Source organism: Podarcis raffonei, chromosome 6 (genome assembly GCF_027172205.1).
Source record: "Podarcis raffonei isolate rPodRaf1 chromosome 6, rPodRaf1.pri, whole genome shotgun sequence".
Taxonomy (NCBI): domain Eukaryota; kingdom Metazoa; phylum Chordata; class Lepidosauria; order Squamata; family Lacertidae; genus Podarcis; species Podarcis raffonei.
The window spans coordinates 7,665,913-7,684,662 of NC_070607.1; the positions used below are offsets into that span (position 1 = coordinate 7,665,913).

General features: G+C 45.5%; 1 protein-coding gene across 5 annotated transcripts in view; it reads left to right on the forward strand.

Moving 5' to 3' along the window:
- The window catches only part of CACNA1E (calcium voltage-gated channel subunit alpha1 E), a 484,689-nt gene that overhangs the window by 407,042 nt on the left and 58,897 nt on the right, over window positions 1–18,750 (forward strand). For all 5 annotated transcript variants that reach the window (XM_053391318.1, XM_053391316.1, XM_053391315.1 and 2 more), the window contains 5 exons: window positions 10,625–10,721; window positions 11,738–11,898; window positions 15,142–15,279; window positions 16,359–16,560; window positions 17,178–17,342. In XM_053391318.1, coding sequence (XP_053247293.1) covers window positions 10,625–10,721; window positions 11,738–11,898; window positions 15,142–15,279; window positions 16,359–16,560; window positions 17,178–17,342 — 763 coding nt within the window. The remainder of the gene's footprint in view (window positions 1–10,624; window positions 10,722–11,737; window positions 11,899–15,141; window positions 15,280–16,358; window positions 16,561–17,177; window positions 17,343–18,750) is intronic.

Genomic DNA, 18,750 nt, shown 5'->3' on the forward strand with positions numbered 1-18,750 from the left:
CTGCGCAGCGATCCCTCTTGCTGTTCTGGCTTCTGAGATTCAGAATATTTTTTTTTCTTGTTTTCCTCCTCCAAAAACTAGGTGCGTCTTGTGGTCTGGTGCGTCTTATGGAGCAAAAAATACGGTACTTTGATAAAATACATATTTCTTTATGTGCAAATGGCTTTAGATACCTATTAGGTCCATAAAGTACCATATAGCATATATTCAACATAAAAAAGCGACAAAGAACAGCTGGACATATAAAGGGCCCCATGACCTTCAGTAGCTTAGGGCCTCATCAAACCTAAATCCGGCCCTGCACTGAATAGCTATTATTATTATTATTATTATTATTATTATTGATTAAAATTTGTATGTCGCCCTTCATCTGAAGATCAGAGGGCGGTTCACAGCATAAAAACACAAAATGAGATCAAAAAATACATAGTAAAACAAAAAACAAACAAATAACCCACCTCCCACAAACTGATTCAAAGGGCAATAAGATGTTTAGGTGGCCAAAGGCCTGGATACAAATATGATTGTATGGCAAATTATCCGCCTTGAGACCCGTCTTACCCATTGAGGCTAGTGGTGCGGGGCGGCAGGGTGCCAAGTTCTGGAGGGCACCAGGCGAGAGTCCGGGCAACACCAAACGAGCACGCTGAGTGAGCAAGGGTGCGTGCGCCACTCCCGCTGAGCGTCAACTCAGTTTTTTCCCTTTTAGCCTGCAGGCGCCGAATTCTGCGGGGCGCCAGAAGGCTAAAAGGGAAAAAACCGAGCCGACACTTTGCGGGAGCAGCGCACACGCCCTCGCTTATTTGGTGCAGGCCCGCTCGCTCGGTGTGCTGCCTGCCGTGGCCACTGTGGCACGAAGCGACAAGCTGAGCCAGGAGGCACTGCATCCAGCCTCCGCCTCTTCTCCACTGGAGAAGCTGCCCTCCAGCCGCTGCCTGCATCCTCCAGCCCTTATAAAAGGTCAACTCTGGGAAAGGGGGTGGGGCGCCGGAGGGATCTTTGCACCAAGGCGCCAGGTATGCTTAATACAGCCCTGCCCGCCTTTTCACCCAATTGGTCAAATGCATTTAAATATATATAGCCCATTTCCTAAGAATCACCGGGCATGCCTTTTTCAAGATACTGTGGGAAGTACAGTATTTTTTGCTCCATAAGACACACCTAGTTTTTAGAGGAGGAAAGGGGGGAAGCACCATTTTGGGGGGGGGGGTCAGCTCAGTTATGCAGCTTCTTTTGCAAAGGGGAAAAGCCCCGGTTTTTTGAGGATCAACTCAAAGTTGTGCAGTATCTTTTGCAAAGGGGGAAAGCCCCTTTTTTGAGGATCAGCTCAAAGCCCCTTTTTGAGGATCAGTTCAAAGTTGTGCAGCTTCTTTTGCAAAGGGGAAAGGCCCTTTTTTTGAGGATCAGCTGAAAGTTGTTGAGCTTACTTTGCAAACGGAAAAAAATCCTGTTTTTATGGGGTTCAACTCACAGTTCTGCAGCTTCTTTAGGATAGGAAAGGGAGCTGTTTCTACAGTTTCCAGACAGATAATCTAATCATCCAGTCACATGTTGCTGGGGAAAGAAACAGCCTCCATCTGCAGAACATTCAACAGTGGAGGCCTGGGCAAGGGGCCGGAAAGGGAGCCAGCAATCGACCACACATTCGCTCCATAAGACGCAGAGACATCGCCCCTTACTTTTTAGGAGGAAAAAAGTGTGTCTTATGGAGCGAAAAATACGATATGTGTGGGCATGCCCAAGGGAGCTTTGGGCGAGAGCTTCTGCAATGGGCATCCTCCATCCCACCTGGTGAGCCACCTTTCAAACAGAGCAGCCTTCCCAAGGTGCCTTGTGGCATCGTACAGAAGAAGCCTTCTGCTTACAGGAGAAAAGCTCTGAGTGATGTGTGCCAAGAGGTTGGCTGTTTTCCTATCGGTTCTATACATCTTCCTTCAAGAGAATCTGAAGTTCTGATTCTTCTTCTTTTTAAACTCCTCAGTAATGCTGAGTCTTCTTTCAAGATTTTAATTTCTTTAAAAAAAAAAGATCTACAGTATTTAATGCATACTGAATTTTTGAGATTGTTAAGTCCTTGATAATAATGTTATGTTAGATTAAAAAGCATGTATCTTACTGGATAGCCCCAAGCTATTGCATCCACCTAAAGTAGTTTTTTGGATTCCAGTTATTGATAGAATGAATCTTCTACCAGAGAATGATCTGAAGGCATGAGACTACTATCTTGCTGGAGCCAGGCAGGTCTCTGATAAGTGCCCAGATGGTCACTGCTTAGGAATTGCAAATACACCACCTTGGGTTCCATAATGGAAGAAGGGCAGGATATAAATGCAATAATAAGAAAATAAATTTTGAAAATACTTTTCAGCCTTCATTATATTAAAAACTCAGAACTAAGAAGGCCTCAAAAGTTCCTTTAACTCACATCCTCAGCTATAAAAACTTACTGATTAAATATCAATCAATCTTTATTACGGTCCAGAGACCCAACAAATCGTTACAATGCACAATTCAGACAGCCTACCTCCAGGTTAAACAAGCATTTTGTTCAGACTTAAAGATAGGGATCATTGGTTCTTGCAACCACCGATAAAAAATGGTTTATCCATTAATTATGAAAAATCTAAAATTTTAGTATTCGAAAGAAACTTCTCCCGGTCTAAATGGGTGCTGGATGGCCATAACCTTGAACAGATTAAATATGTCACCCAGCAATTAACCACTGACGATTTAGGTAATGAATCTCCCAATTAAATAAATTAAAGCCTGCAACCCTACTTTATAAGGGTTTTTTGTTTTGTTTTTTGTATACGAGTATTAATCTTCTTGTCCATACACATGTCTTGTGTTGAGGTCAGGGACTTCTGCAACATTTCAAGGATACTTGATAGAGAGCTTGGTTCTTTCACAGACCTCATATGCTTTGTTTTATTAGCTCGGAACTAGTTCAAAATGCAAAGCTCAGATCTCTTGCATAATTCTCTCTCTCTTTCTCTCTCTAAATTTTAATTTGTCAGCATTATGCTCTGGTTTGCATAGGAGTTGCCTCTCCTGACTATTTTCTTTTTCTGACTGCCCTGAGTCAACTGTATCCCCATTTGGGCATGGTATTGTGTTCTTCCTCTGACTCAACCCTAATCCCTCTCCCTCGTTCCTGCTCAGGGTGAGGGAACTACAACTGTGCATGCTTGCTGGGAGGTGGGAAAAAATGAGCTTACCAGCCTCATATAACCAACATTGTTAATTGGTTATTGCATCAATGCATGAAGGAGTTAACACCATAGAGTAAACTGTTCTGCCAGGCTTAGCTATGTCACTTCCCCTTTACTATGGGAGGAAACAGGTAATCAAGCCTTTGTCCTCCCCCACCCCAGTCTACCTGAGAATTCAGCATGTGAGAAGGTCTGATTTGGATGCTCCAGCTCAGCAGCATGGCTTTCACCAGCCTTTCTCAGGTTCCTATACCAAAAGTTTAGGAACTTTTACCACTAAGCTACATTTTACTGCCTGTGCAAGTTTTTTGACTGATGTATGGAAAGGCGCATGAATCTGACCTTTGGAGAATTTGTAAGTAAACCATTTTATAAACTTACCAAACATGTGGTCTTTTCCTATGCTAGGGGAAGAGGGAAACTTTGGAAGGAACTCTTAAAGGGGACAAGTTTGGAATGTCTTTATAAATTACTTGGATGACGGAATTGAGGGGATGCTCGTCAAATTTGCAGATGACACCAAACTGGGGGGGGGGGGGGCATAGCTAATGCCTTAGGAGACAGAATCAGAATTCAGAATGACCGTAGCATATTGGAGAACTGGGCCCGGGCTAACAAAATGAATTTCAGTAGGGTTCTGCCCTTAGTCAGGAAGATCCAGATGCACAAATCCAGATGCACAAATATAGGATGGGGAACACCTGGCTTATTAGCAGTACATGTGAAAAGGATCTAGGTGTCTTGGTGGACCACAACCTTAACATGAGTCAACAGTGTGATGCAGCAACAGCAGCAAAAAAAAAAGCTAATGCTATTCTAGGTTACCTCAACAGAAGTATAGTGTCCAGATCAAGGGAAGTAATAGTACCACTCTATTCTGCCTTGGTCAGACCACACCTGGAATGCTGTGTCCAATTGTGGGCACCACAATTTAAGAAAGATGTTGACAACCAGGAATGTGTGCAGAGGATGGTGACCAAGATGATGAAGAGTCTGGAAATTAAGCCTTATGAGCTCTTGAAGGAGCTGGGTATGTTTAGCCTGGAAAAGAGGAGCCTGAAAGGAGATGTGATCGCCATCTTCAAATACCTAAAGGGCTGTCACATATGGAGGAGGGAGCATGCTTGTTTTCTCTTGCTCTGGAAGGTAGGACTCGAACCCATGGCTTCAAGTTACAAGAAAGGAGATCCCGGCGAAACATTCGTAAAAACTTTCTGACAGTAAGATCTGTTCGGCAGTGGAACATGTTGGGATACTGCCAGGGAGATAAAGTCCATCTGAGCCCCCAAGCCGGCTGCCGGACGATCCATCGACCTCCCGTAGTCAGGCAATATCAGCAATCAGCGGCATGAAGCCTCAAGAAAAGATAGCCACATTCTTGGACTGGTGCACACTCTATCAGCAGAATTCACACAGCAAAAGGTGCACAGCAGGAGAGCATATTTACAGTTTATTCAGCGTTGGTCAGAACAAAGAAACCATGGCCGTCTGCTTCGGCTGCTCAGGCAACAAGAAGGAAACGAAAGCAACTAACAACATAAACATCCTGTGAGACAGGAAATACGCAGGCTGTGACACAAACATCCTGCTCCCTTTTAAGGTGGAACGGAAATATCCTAACAGAACAGACTCCCACGAGAGGTGGTGGACTCTCCTTCCATGGAAGTTTTTAAGGAGAGCTTGGATGGCCATCTGCCATGGATGCTTTCGCTGAGATTCCTGCATTGCATGGGGTTGGACTAGATGACCCTCGGGGTCCCTTCCAGTCCAAGATTCTATTATTCTAACACATTTGGAAGGGCATATCTTAACATTTTTGCAGCCTGTATTTCCATGCTTTACTTTGCTGCCTATTCTGTGATTTTCAATCTGTGCTGGGGTTCTCTCACCAAAGTATACTCGCCCCAAACTTGGACCTTGGCATCCAGGAATTCTATTCCTTTTATAATTTTCCCCCCTCAAACCAACAGAAAAATGGGGAAGGGAACGGGCTTAGGTGGGCCCCCTTCTCCTTTGCTTCTGACTGGCGCTGGATTGGGCAGCCCTCACAAAGCTTGTGTGCACAATGTTACCATATTTTTCGCTCTATAGGACGCACCCGACCATAGGACGCACCTTGTTCTAGAGGGGGAGAACCAGAAAAAAAACCCTCCCCCTCTCTGCTCAGCGCCCCTTCAGAGAAGCGGCAGGAGGAACGGAGCCCCTTCCATTTCTCCTCCCGCTTGGCTGAAAGGACGCTGCGCAGTTCTCCCTCTTTGCTGAAGCCAGGAGAGTCTTGCTCTCCTGGCTTCAGGAAAAGGAACCCGAAGCCTCTGGAGCGCAGTGGGAGCTACCGCTGCGTTCCGGAGGCTTCAGGCGGCTATCCCTGAAGCCTGGAGAGCAAGAGGAGTCGGTGCGTACCGACCCCTCTCGCACTCCAGGCTTCAGCGAAAGCAACGCGAAGCCTCCGGAGCGTGGAGGGAGCACTCCCTCTGCGCTTTGGAGGCTTCGCGTTGCTATCACTGAAGCCAGGGAGCCTGCATTCGCTCCATAGGACGCACATACATTTCCCCTTTATTTTTGGAGGGGGGAAAGTGTGTTCTATAGGGCGAAAAATACGGTAGTTGAAGCCATGAAGAGCAAGGGAAAGTTGAGCTGGGGAAGACTGACAACTGCTGCTGCTTCTCCTTTGGATTGAGACTGTGGATGGTGTCTTTGCTGGTTGGGCTGAACATCCATGCATATGGATGGGCTCTGCCAGAAAGGGCCAGGGTTCATCGTTCTGCCCGGACACTGAGGTCCAGTGCCGAGGGCCTTCTGACGTTTCCCTCACTGCAAGAAGCCAAGTTACAGGGAACCAGGCAGAGGGCCTCCTCGGTTGTGGCGCCCTCCCTGTGGAACGCCCTCCCACCCGATGTCAAAGAGAAGAACAACTACCAGACTTTTAGAAGACATCTGAAGGCAGCCCTGTTTAGGGAAGCTTTTAATGTTTAACAGAGCACTGTATTTTAATACTCTGTTGGAAGCCTCCCAGAGTGGCTGGGGAAACCCAGCCAGATGGGCGGGGTATAAATAATAAATTCTATTCTATTCTATTCCTGCCTCCACTGGTGAACCAGGATGGCACCTCATATCTCTTCTTCCTCCTTCCCTATTTACAGACTTTATGGGGTGGGAGGAAACTGGGCAGCGTTGCCAACTTAACCAAACAAATCTAGTTCGATCTGTTTGTGTGCCCTATTTCACCTCCGCTGAGTCCTTGTTTTTCATCAAGTGTGTGATGTGTTTACTGTGATGATTTGGTTCCCCTGCCTGTGGACATGTTTGTGTTTTTTGTAAACGAGTCACATCCCGTGATTTGCTTAATCACAGTGAGGTGATGTAAGACGAAGAGTTTGAGATGTTTGATCCATAGTATTGTCAGAGCTGCCTTCTTGGCAACACATCTCATATCACAAGCTTGACTTTAAACCAGGTGCAATCTACACCTCCCTGAACTCAAACAGAGAGAAGAACAATGGTATTTGTACCAACCGTTGCAGAAATAATACACTCTTAATAAAATAAGAAAACTGCTTTAGCCTCAAAATTGAATTGGGAGATAAATTCAGCTGAGTGAGTTTGGAGAAGGCATTTATTACAATATATTTAGATTTTGGTCAACACAGTTGGTTCTGAGTATGTTGAAAAACACCAAGGTGGAATCTACACACATATAAAAAAGGTTGTGAAAGTGCTTTTTAAAAAAAGTTTTGAAAAATACATTGAGTTTTGCATTGCTCATTGTTGCCATCTATAGTCAGATTAATATTTTGCACTTTACAACACATTTAAAACGTTTTATTTGCAGCTGGGTAGCTGAGTCCCAAGTAAGCAAGGTGCTATCTTTCCCTGGGCTATTAGTGCTGGAATTATGCAAGTTTTCAAGTTTCATAGAATTCTACATATGCTCCTGAAATAGTGGTACCTGCCCGATAGAGCCCTATGTAATTCGAAAGCTTTCATATTTCCACACCAAAAGTCCAATTATATCGCCTGGGAAATTTTCTCTTTCTTTTGAATGAGCAGGCCTTGTTTCATAGACTTCTGCCACCTGGTGCAGGTGTCAGTTTTAGGAATGCAGCTTTCTCAAAGAGGACAGAAGCATCTCTCCTTCCCGTCTCCCCTGTCTGTTATTGCAGTAGGCAGTACAGTGATTTGCTGACAATTTTGTCAATGCGGCGAGATTTGAACTGAGGATTTTGAAGCTCACGGTCTTGTCTCTGCTTGCATGACTAGTTTTTCTATTCCTGCCTTGCTTCTCCATTCGCGGCATCCATGCAGGCCAGTTATGCGCCTGTTTCCTTTAAAGTGAGGCCTGCTGAGCTCAGTGGGTTTTAACTGCTAAATCTCTGTCTTTCTCAGAGCTGATGAACAGTCTGATCGCCCAGAAGCCTGCATGAAGCTTAAAGTATACTAACTACTCGGCTTTTAATTGAAGTCTGAAGCGAAGCTGCTTAATTGCATTCTTCAAAATCTGTACTTGATTTGTGGATTGTCCCCACTGCCCCTGCCACATTATTTGGCTTTGACGCCTGGTATAGAATGTTGACCCCAAATTTATTGTTTGGAGTGGGGCTCTGGGCTCATGTCCCAAACCTTTTAAATACCTAGCAAGGCTCCCTCCAGTCAGATGAGAAACGGCAGTGATCAGCTGTTCAGATAATGGGAAAGGGTGGTGCGTGGGTCTGGCATGTGCAAACATTTCTGAGGGACGCACACATCACCAGCTGGCATGAGAACTGCGTCATCTAGAAATGGATACCTGCCCCCTTGCAAGTACAGTGGTACCTCTAGTTACGAACTTAATGTGTTCTGGAGGTCCATTCTTAACATGAAACTGTTCTTAACTAGAGGTGTGCTTTTGCTAATGGGGCCTCTTGCTGCCGCCGGCACACGATTTCTGTTCTCATCCTGGGGCAAAGTTCTCAACTCGAGGTAACTCTTCCAGGTTAGCGGAGTTTGTAACCTGAAGCGTTTGTAACCTGAGGCATTTGTAACTCAAGGTACCACTGTATTGCCCTTTCTAGTTCATGGTAAAAGTGCTTTGCCTTTCTGGTGGAAATTTGGCATGGCAGGCTGCTGTGAGGAGGAGAGGACAGGAAACTTTCCCTTAAGCCAGGCATGGCCAAATTTGGCCCTTCAGATATTTTGGAACTACAACTCCCATCCTCCCCAGCTAACAGGACCAGTGGTCAGGGATGATGGGAATTGTAGTCCCAAAATATCTGGCAGGCCGAGTTTGGCCATGCCTGCCTTAAGCTAACACCCTCTTGTGATCTTGTGATCCAAGCCCAATTGTGGACAATGCCCTACTTCCCCAGCAGTCCTCTCACACGCTCCAGAAAGGCTTTTGGGGAGCTGCCAAGGAAGAGAAGGGCAGGAAACTTTCCTTCCATGAACTTTAAGTCCTTCTCCCCTCCTCACCGAATGAGTGGATTGGGTTGGAAATGTGTTCCATTTGATCATTCTAGCACGCATGGAAGACTCTACATCCTAATCACATGCTTATCCTTGCATGCCACTATATATAAGAAAGAGGTCACTATTTATGTGTTATAATCAGTGCTTTTTTCTAAAAAAAATGTTTAGGGGTACTCTCATTTAGACTCGAGAAAATCACCATTTTATAGTTCAAGTTGGGGAAAATAAATGCAGTAAATGGACAAAGGTACAAAGAACATGCATTACCTCATATTACACAGCTCCCAGTGACTTCCACATGGGCATGAGGTTGTGTGCACTAACATCTTCCCAACTTTCATCAGTAAAAACACCACACATCCACATCCCACACTGCTTCACACATTAAACGCTTGCTTCCATCTGAGGCTCGGGAAACACCATAGCTATCAACCGTCCCTTATTTGGCAGGAAAGTCCCTTATCCCAGCGCCGTGTCCCACTGCTGTCCCTTATTGATGATTTCCCTTAAATTTCCCGGGTTTCAAAGGAAGCAGCTCCTCTCCCTCCCTCCCTGCCTGCCTGCCAGGGAGGAGGGAGGCTCCAACTGTGTTGCTTGGCTGCGTTGCTCACCCAATAAGGAGTCTAAGAACAACTGGGGGGTGGAGCTTGCATGCTTTGTGCTGATCAAATCGGCCGCGTTGCCTGGGGACTCACCTTTGCTCAGCACTTCCCAGTGGAGAGGTAGCGGTGATTTTCCTTGCTGCATCCCCTTTGCTGGGTTGCTGCGCTGTGGGAACCACCACTTGAGGCTTTGTTTGGCTGCTGACTGGGTTTTCTGCCTTTGGCTCGGAGGGGCTCAGAAGTTGAACATACCTGTGCTCTGAAAATCCCTTATTTTGGCTGCTGATCCCTTATTTCCAAGGCTGCTGGTCCCTTATTTTCAAATCTGCAAGTTGATAGCTATGGGAAACACCGGGAAAGGAAATGAGGCCGCCATCGGAGGTAGCAACTGACAATTCACCATGCTAGAGAATATTTTTTTAAAAAAATAAAATAAAATTAGTTTCCTCTCCCATTAGATTCACAAAATGTTTAGGGCTATACCCAGAAAAAAAGCACTGGTTATAATTATAGATTATTACACCGATAGAACTGTTTTTAACAGCATGCTGGGAAAGAGGCATTTTTCCCTGCTGCCATTTGATTAAAAGAGAGAGCGAGAGAATTGCTCAAACCTACCTGGCATGTGAGCTCAGGTCACTAGAGCATGGTGGCTTGATGCCTTTGCGGCAGATGGCCTAACTCAGCAGGAGTGCCGGTCACCTGTTTTAACCTTGTTTTCTCACTCTTTTCTCACAATAATAGGCAGTCAATGCAAGCTGTTGCCGGTTTGTTTGCTTTTTAATGATTTCAGGCTGCCTGAGGCTCGTGACCATGGTTTCCATAATTTCAATTTTAAAATCTGTTCCTACTGTATCGTGATTCAAACACGGCCCCGTGGTTTTCACGCAGCATTCTGCAAAACCCTGTGATCCTGCAATGAGAGCATCGCTGGGAGCAGGCAAGCTTCCCAGTATGACAGCCTGTTCACCAATCCCCATTTCCAAACTGGCAGCAGCAAAATTGCTGGGAATGTCCTAAGCGGTGGGGTGAATCCCAACAATGCTCGCATGCGCCACACATTGCATGAGTTGTGCACCCTCCAGAATCTCTTACAACACACAGCGCTTCCTCAACAGGGAAGTCTGCATGGAAGGTGTTCTCTGTGTTAAAAACCACAGAGTAGTGCAATATTATAAATGTGTTTTCTAACCCCACCCAGAAGGTCAAGTTTGATCCAGTTTTTTCAACCTGTGCACATGTCAGAAAGTAATAATTTGCGGCGGCATTGCATTGAGTTCAGTCTGTGTTTGAGGGGTTCATATTGTTCTCTTCCTTTTGTTTTGTTTTGTTGTTTTGGGCGGTTTTGTTCTCCTCTCAACTGTACAGGACAAACAAAGGTCGGGACATAAAAACTATTAAGTCTCTGCGTGTTCTACGAGTCTTGAGGCCTTTGAAGACCATCAAGCGGTTGCCCAAACTCAAGGTATTCTTGCTTTAACTTGTGATATTCCCTCAGATGAGTCACCTTTGTTCAGGGCAGATCCCCCCTGAGCAATGTAGGGCAGTCGCTGCCATTGTCAGCTGCCTTTTTTGTTAAGAGTATACCTGAAGGAGCGTCTCCACCCCCATCATTCAGCCCAGACACTGAGGTCCAGATCCGAGGGCCTTCTGGCGGTTCCCTCATTGCGAGAAGTGAGGTTACAGGGAACCAGACAGAGGGCCTTCTCAATAGTGGCGCCCGCCCTGTGGAACGCCCTCCCTTCAGATGTGAAGGAAATAAGCAGCTATCCTATCTTTAAAAGACACCTGAAGGCAGCCCTGTTTAGGGAAGTTTTTAATATTTAATGCTTTACTGTTTTTAACATTTGACTGGGAGCCGCCCAGAGCGCCTGGGGAAACTCAGCCAGATGGGAGGGGTATAAATTATTATTATTATTATTATTATTATTATTATTATTATTATTATTAGAGAACACTTGTTCGGCTAGCATAACAAAGAGCAATGGAGAACAGGGATTTCATCCCACTAACGTTTGCGTAGAATAGGAAGATTTGGCAGGTACAATTCAACCAAATCTGGATTACCAAGTTAGTTGGTGTACATATCATTTTAGCTGCCATGGCTGCTTCCCAAGGAATCCTGGGGACTGCCATTGGGTATGACAGACCCCTACCCTTTCTTGCAAAACTACAGTTCCCTAGATGGCCTTGCAGTGACTGTTTAACACCTGCGGTGAAAAGATACGTCCTTTGTTTTGCAGCGATGAGAGAAGCTTTACCTGCTCAAATCTCTCTTTTTGATATAGCCCTTACAAGAGCCTCTGTCGCCCTCTGCACTGCCAGAGACGCTGGCTAGGCCTGTTCTTCCTTGATTTTCACTTTCTGTACATGCTGCTTGCCTTGATGCGGGTGAAGAAAATGCTTTGACAAGGCAGTTTGTGTCCATGGTTGCTTTTCCCTATGATGAATCGCACCCTTTGGGTTTGCCTCCCCCCTCAGGCCGTCTTTGACTGCGTCGTAACTTCGTTGAAGAATGTCTTCAACATCCTCATTGTCTACAAGCTCTTCATGTTCATCTTTGCGGTCATCGCCGTCCAGCTCTTCAAGGGCAAATTCTTCTATTGTACGGACAGTTCAAAAGATACAGAGAAAGACTGCATGTAAGTACACCGCAAAGCATCTAGCCTTGCATCGTGGCACAATGACACTTACCTCTGGTTGGGTGCCTTTGCAGGATGGCACCAGCATCAGCCCAGGATCCGGTGGGTACACTAGTGGTAAGGGGTTTTCCCCAACCTGGGTGAACCCTTTGACCAATGGAAGGCAGGTTGTGGTGCTGGTACGCCCCCGAGATGGATCACACTGAGCCGGCAGACTTTGCCCCCATCCACTCCATGGAGATGATAGATAGATAGATAGATAGATAGATAGATAGATAGATAGATATAGATAGATGATAGATAGATGATAGATAGATAGATAGATGATAGATAGATAGATGATAGATAGATGATATAGATAGATAGATAGATAGATATAGATGATAGATAGATAGATGATAGATAGATAGATAGATGATAGATAGATAGATAGATAGATATAGATGATAGATAGATAGATGATAGATAGATAGATAGATGATAGATAGATAGATAGATAGATATAGATAGATAGATAGATGATAGATAGATAGATAGATAGATAGATGATAGATAGATAGATGATAGATAGATAGATAGATAGATAGATAGATAGATATAGATAGATGATAGATAGATAGATATAGATAGATAGATAGATAGATAGATAGATGATAGATAGATGATAGATATTACTGTTTTACAATTTCAGATATTCATTTTACATTCTTAAGATACCAGTGACTTCCCTTCTCTTTCCATGGTTCATTTTACATATCTTAAATCCCTGCATATTTTACAAAAACTATACCATTCAGTAGTTCATTACTGCATCCATCAAAACTTACTTGCACGGTTGAATTTTTCTTAACAATGCCAGCATTTTCAGCTGCACACAATTATTTTCCATATATTCAGTAAACGTTATCCAATCTTCTTTAAATGTATGTTCTTCTTGTTCTCTTATTCTATTTGTCAAGTCTGCAAGTTGTGCGTATTCTGTCAACTTAAGTTGCCATTCTTCTTTGGTTGGGACCTCACTCGTTTACCATTTTGGGGCTAAAAAAAACACGGGCCAAAGTTGCTGCATACACAAATAACCTTTTCTGACACCTGGGGATTTCATCTTGAATTATTCCCAACAAAAAGGAATCTGTTTTTTTGGGGGAAGTAATTTTAAACATTTTTTCCAATTCATTATAGATCATTTCCCAATACTCTTTTACCCTTTCACCCCATGGACATTTAAACCCGAGGGCCTTCTCCAGTTTCTCATCCAGTTCATCCCTTTCAAATCTATGATTCTATGACCCAAGGTCCATAAAGGGAGGAAACGGTCTCCAAAACTCCCAGGAGAAGCATGGACTCATATTTTTCTTTAGAGCAGAAGGCTTGATCTCGATCTGTCAGTTTTATTTTTCTTCAGGTTGCACTAATCCTGCTGTGGTGGAGCAAGGACGGACATCCAGGCCTTACCTGTAATCTCCCTGCTCTAAACCACACCTGGATATAAACCCCACTGCAAGACTCAGACTATCTGGGCCTGAGAGCCAGTATGGTGTAGTGGTTAAGAGCTGTGGACTCGTAATCTGGTGAACTGGGTTCGATTCCCCGCTCCTCCACATGCAGCTGCTGGGTCACCTTGGACTAGTCACACTTCTCTGAAGTCTCTCAGCCCCACTCACCTCACAGAGTGTTTGTTGTGGGGGAGGAAGGGAAAGGAGATTGTTAGCCACTTTGAGACTCCTTAGGGTAGTGATAAAGCAGGATATCAAATCCAAAAAGCTCTATTCTGTCTCATTTCCAGAGGGCGGTGGAAGGTCTGTTTTTGGAGTGAAAGAGGCTCATAGGGAAGGGAAGATGAACCATCCTGGAATCGGCTGCCTGCCACCCTATAATCCTCTCCTCACTACTACCTGCACTTCTGCCCCCAACTCAGCACCCTTCTGACATTAAAAGCCTGGGCGGTGTGAGAGTGACATTGGGGGAAAGACTGTGGGGAGGTGATTGGCAACCAGAGGGAGGATTTCAGAGCCGCCTCTCCCTGTGTGCTGTGTTTCACACCTGATTACTCTAGGAGTCATCCATCCCCCTGCCTGCTTTGGGCAGGACCAGTTTTAACAAAGGCTGCCGCCACCAACACATAAACGTGGGTTGTGCACTATAGATACAGCATTGCCCCGCCTTTGGATGTCTTCTTCCTGCTTCTCGCCTTTCTCACTCCCTTTATTTTATTTCATTTTTTTTAAAAAAAAATGTTTATTTGGTTTTCAAATTAAAGTTTTACAATCACATATCCAATATATAACATAGAAACAAGATTCCAAGGAATCTCCTGGACTTCCGGGAGAGCCAGTGTGGTGTAGTGGTTAAGAGCAGTAGACTCGTAATCTGGTGAACCGGGTTCGCTTCCCCGCTCCTCCACATGCAGCTGCTGGGTGACCTTGGGCTAGTCACACTTCTCTGAAGTCTCTCAGCCCCACTCACCTCACAGAGTGTTTGTTGTGGGGGAGGAAGGGAAAGGAGAATGTTAGCCGCTTTGAGACTCCTGAAGGGGAGTGAAAGGCGGGATATCAAATCCAAACTACTACTACTACTACTACTACTACTCCTCTTCTTCTTCTTCTTCTTCTTCTTCTTCTTCTTCTTCTTCTTCTTCTTCTTCCTCTTCCTCTTCCTCTTCCTCTCCTTTGTGGGTCCTATTGTAAATCATTTCCTCCTGCATCTTTTATAATAAGCCAATATTTTTACATCTCCATTATGTCCAAAATTCACCATTAAACTACAAGTGTTATTCCACTCCTGCTTACAGTTTTAACTGTTTACAATGGTTTTTAAGATAAATTATATTTTCCCCCATTCCTTATTGGTCTTCCTGATTTCTGATTCTTTTTTGCCAATTCAGCATAATCCATCAACTTGATCTGCCATTCTTCTCTGGTAGCGACTTTATCTTCTTTCCATCTCTGGGCCAATAGCATCCCAGCAGCTGTGGTCCCATACGTAAATGGTCTTTTCTGCTCCCTTGGGGTCCTCTTTCTCACACTTACTTGGCCGAGTCAGGACTTAAGACACCCCTTTCAAGGAAAGAAAAGGAAAGAATCAAATGGCCCCATATTATTATTGTCATTATTATCATTTATGAAATGTATGTACCACACTTCCTTGAAGGATCACAGGGTTGTTTACAGTATCGGCTTAGACCTCTTTCACCCTGACAGTGTGGCAGCAAAAGGCTAATCACCATCTCTCTCCATCTTACAGAGGCCACTATGTGGACCACGAGAAAAACACAATGGAAGTGAAATGCCGAAAATGGAAGCGCCACGAATTCCACTATGACAATATCATGTGGGCTCTGCTTACCCTCTTCACTGTCTCCACCGGAGAGGGGTGGCCGCAGTGAGTATTTCCTTTTGCCCTTTCCAGCGAGGTTAGTAGCAGAAGCGTTTGAGCTTAGCCTTAACTAGTCCAAAACATAATGGAACGCCTGGCACATTTATGTTTCAGTGTCAAAATTTAAAATTCTTGACGTGTTTTTATGAACTGTAATTGTTGTTGTAAACCACAATGGTGTTTTTTTACACGATGGCATATACCGTATTTTTCGCCCTATACGATGCACTTTTTCCCCTCCAAAAATGATGGGGAAATGTGTGTGCGTCCTATGGGGCGAATGCAGGCTTTCGCTGAAGCCTTGAGAGCGAGAGGGGTCGGTGCGCACCGACCCCTCTCGCTCTCCAGGCTTCAGGAAGCTATCCGCAAGCTGTGGGAGCCCAGCGCGAAGTCGAGCAGCTCTCCCACGGCTTGCAGAGAGCTGCCTGCATCCTGAAGCCTGGGGCGTGCTGAGCTCAGCGCGCCCCAGGCTTCGAGCTTCGCGCAGCTCTCCCACGGCTTATGGAGAGCTGCCTGCAGGCTTTGCACAGCTCTCTGCAAGCCGTGGGAGAGCTGCGCGACTTCCCTGTTCTGGGGGCTGGGGTCGGGGGAAGCTCGGGCTTCCCACGCCCCAGCCCCACGCCTGGGGGGGAAATAATTCCCCCCCCTTATTTCCCCCCCAAAAAACTAGGTGCGCCCTATGGGCCGGTGCGCCCTATGGGGCGAAAAATACGGTAAATATTTTTCAAAAATAAATAGATGTGTAGATAGGCTGTTAAACTGGGCCACACGTTATTTTTGTGCAGTGTTCTAGGAATGCTCTGAGAATGGTTGAGCCATCAGCAAAGGGTAGATGATAGCTCAATCAGTAGAGGGTGAGACTCTAAATCTCAGGTCATGGGTTCAAGTCCCATGTTGAACAAAACATTCCTGCATTGCAGGGAGTTGGAATAGATGACCCTTGTGTTCTCTTCCAGTTTTATGATTCCATGTGACACTTTGTGCTTTCTTTCTTTCTTTCTTTCTTTTTTTCTTTCTTTCTTTCTTTCTTTCTTTCTTTCTTTCTTTCTTTCTTTCTTTCTTTCTTTCTTTCCCTGTGTTCCCAGGGTTCTGCAGCATTCGGTGGATGTGACTGAGGAGGACCGCGGCCCCAGCCGAAGCAACCGCATGGAGATGTCCATTTTCTATGTGGTGTATTTTGTGGTCTTCCCTTTTTTCTTTGTTAACATCTTTGTGGCTCTCATCATCATCACTTTCCAGGAGCAAGGAGACAAAATGATGGAGGAGTGCAGCCTCGAGAAGAACGAGGTAACGCTGCAGCGCAAATGGGGCAGGCTTGTGGTGAGAGAGGGGTGGCATTGTTATTATTGCTTGAGAAGCTAGGCAGATACTTCCAAAGCATTTTGAACATCTGGATTCACAATATTCCAGGGCTGGCTAGAAGCGTCTCATGATTACAGTGGTACCTCTGGTTATGAACGGGATCCGTTCTGGAGGCCCGTTCGCAACATGAATAGAACACAACCTACAGCGGTGCGTCTGCGCATGTGCAGGTTGCAATTTGCCACTTCTGCGCATGTGCATGATGTCATTTTGCGCGTCTGCACATGCGCAAGCAGCAAAACCCAGAAGTAACCCTTTCCGGTACTTCTGGGTCGCCGCGGGACGCAACCTGAAAAAACGTATCAAGAAGCAAACGTAACATGAGGTATGATTGTATAAGTTGGGAAGGGGATACTTTTGTGAGTTCGCAACAATACAATAATTAGAAATGGGGGCAATAATTTGGATGCCAACTGACAGTCTTTATTTTCTTCTTCTCCTTCTCCTCCTCCTCCTCCTTCTTCTTCTTCTTCTTCTTCTTCTTCCTCTTCCTCTTCCTCTTCCTCTTCCTCTTCCTCTTCCTCTTCCTCTTCTTCTTCCAGAGAGCATGCATTGACTTTGCCATCAGTGCCAAACCCCTCACCCGCTACATGCCACAAAACCGGCACACCTTCCAGTACCGGGTCTGGCACTTTGTGGTCTCCCCCTCGTTTGAGTACACCATTATGGCGATGATAGCACTGAACACTGTGGTTCTAATGATGAAGGTGAGGAGAGCCTGGGGTGACATTGACCGGCTTCCTGGCAATTACAGTGATCTTGCACAACCAGAAAGTTAACGTTTGAGCGTGGTTGCCACCTGGGAGATGCCTTCTCTTCCCTCCTGATTCAGCTCCTTGGCTATAAAACAAAGCAATTGAGAACTGTGAATGATGGGAAGAACCTGAGCAGCATTTCATACAGATGGAGAACCTAGTGCCATCCAGGTCTCCCATCTCCCGTCAGTCCTGACTGTTAGACGTAGAGCTTGGGGATGATGGTAATGGGAGTCTAGTAACACCTTGAGAGTCAGAGGTTCCCCATCCCTGGATTAATTTGATTGTTCGCATCTCTCTGTGGTCTTGGGCAAAGGTTCTTTCCCAGCCCTGCTCCCTGGGAGTGCCAGGGATGGAAGATGGACCTTCTGCGTGCAATTTTAATATCAAGAATTGACTTCTTATTGATCTTATGTAAGTTACTCTGGGAGCCTTTCCTGGCTGAAGAGTGGGTTAAAAATGCATTAAATGGAAAAGAAGCATATGCTCTACCTCCAAGCAATGGTTTCTCCACATTTGGGGATGCAACTAAGGATCACTTTTATCCTATACAGTCATATCTTGGATCTCAAACGCCTTGCCTCCCAAACAGATCGGCTCCTGAATGACCGAAACCCAGAAGTGAGTGTTCCGGTTTCCGAACGTTCTTTTGGAACCCGAACATCCAACACAGGTTTTGCAGTTTCTGATTGGCTGCAGGAGCTTCCTACAGCCAATCAGAAGCTGTACTTTGGTTTCTGAACGTTTTGGAAGTCAAATGGACTTCCGGAATGGATTCCGTTCAACTTCCAAGGTACAACTGTATTTTGGATGGACGTCTCAAGTCACTTAAGCATACATACGTTAACTTAAATATTTAGTGTGTAAATGTGACCATCACTTATTCTCAAGCATGGATCCTATGCACATATATACAGGAAGCCATCACTTCCTATAGGGACGCGGGTGGCGCTGTGGGTAAAAGCCTCAGCGCCTAGGGCTTGCCGATCGAAAGGTCGGCGGTTCAAATCCCTGCGGCGGGGTGCGCTCCCGCTGCTCGGTCCCAGCGCCTGCCAACCTAGCAGTTCGAAAGCACCCCCGGGTGCAAGTAGATAAATAGGGACCGCTTACTGGCGGGAAGGTAAACGGCGTTTCCGTGTGCTGCGCTGGCTCGCCAGATGCAGCTTTGTCACGCTGGCCACGTGACCCGGAAGTGTCTCCGGACAGCGCTGGCCCCCGGCCTCTTGAGTGAGATGGGCGCACAACCCCAGAGTCTGTCAAGACTGACCCATACGGGCAGGGGTACCTTTACCTTTACCTTATCACTTCCTATGCGTCCCTGTCAAGTGTGCAGTTTTTGTCGAACCTGAGCTTGCTGCCA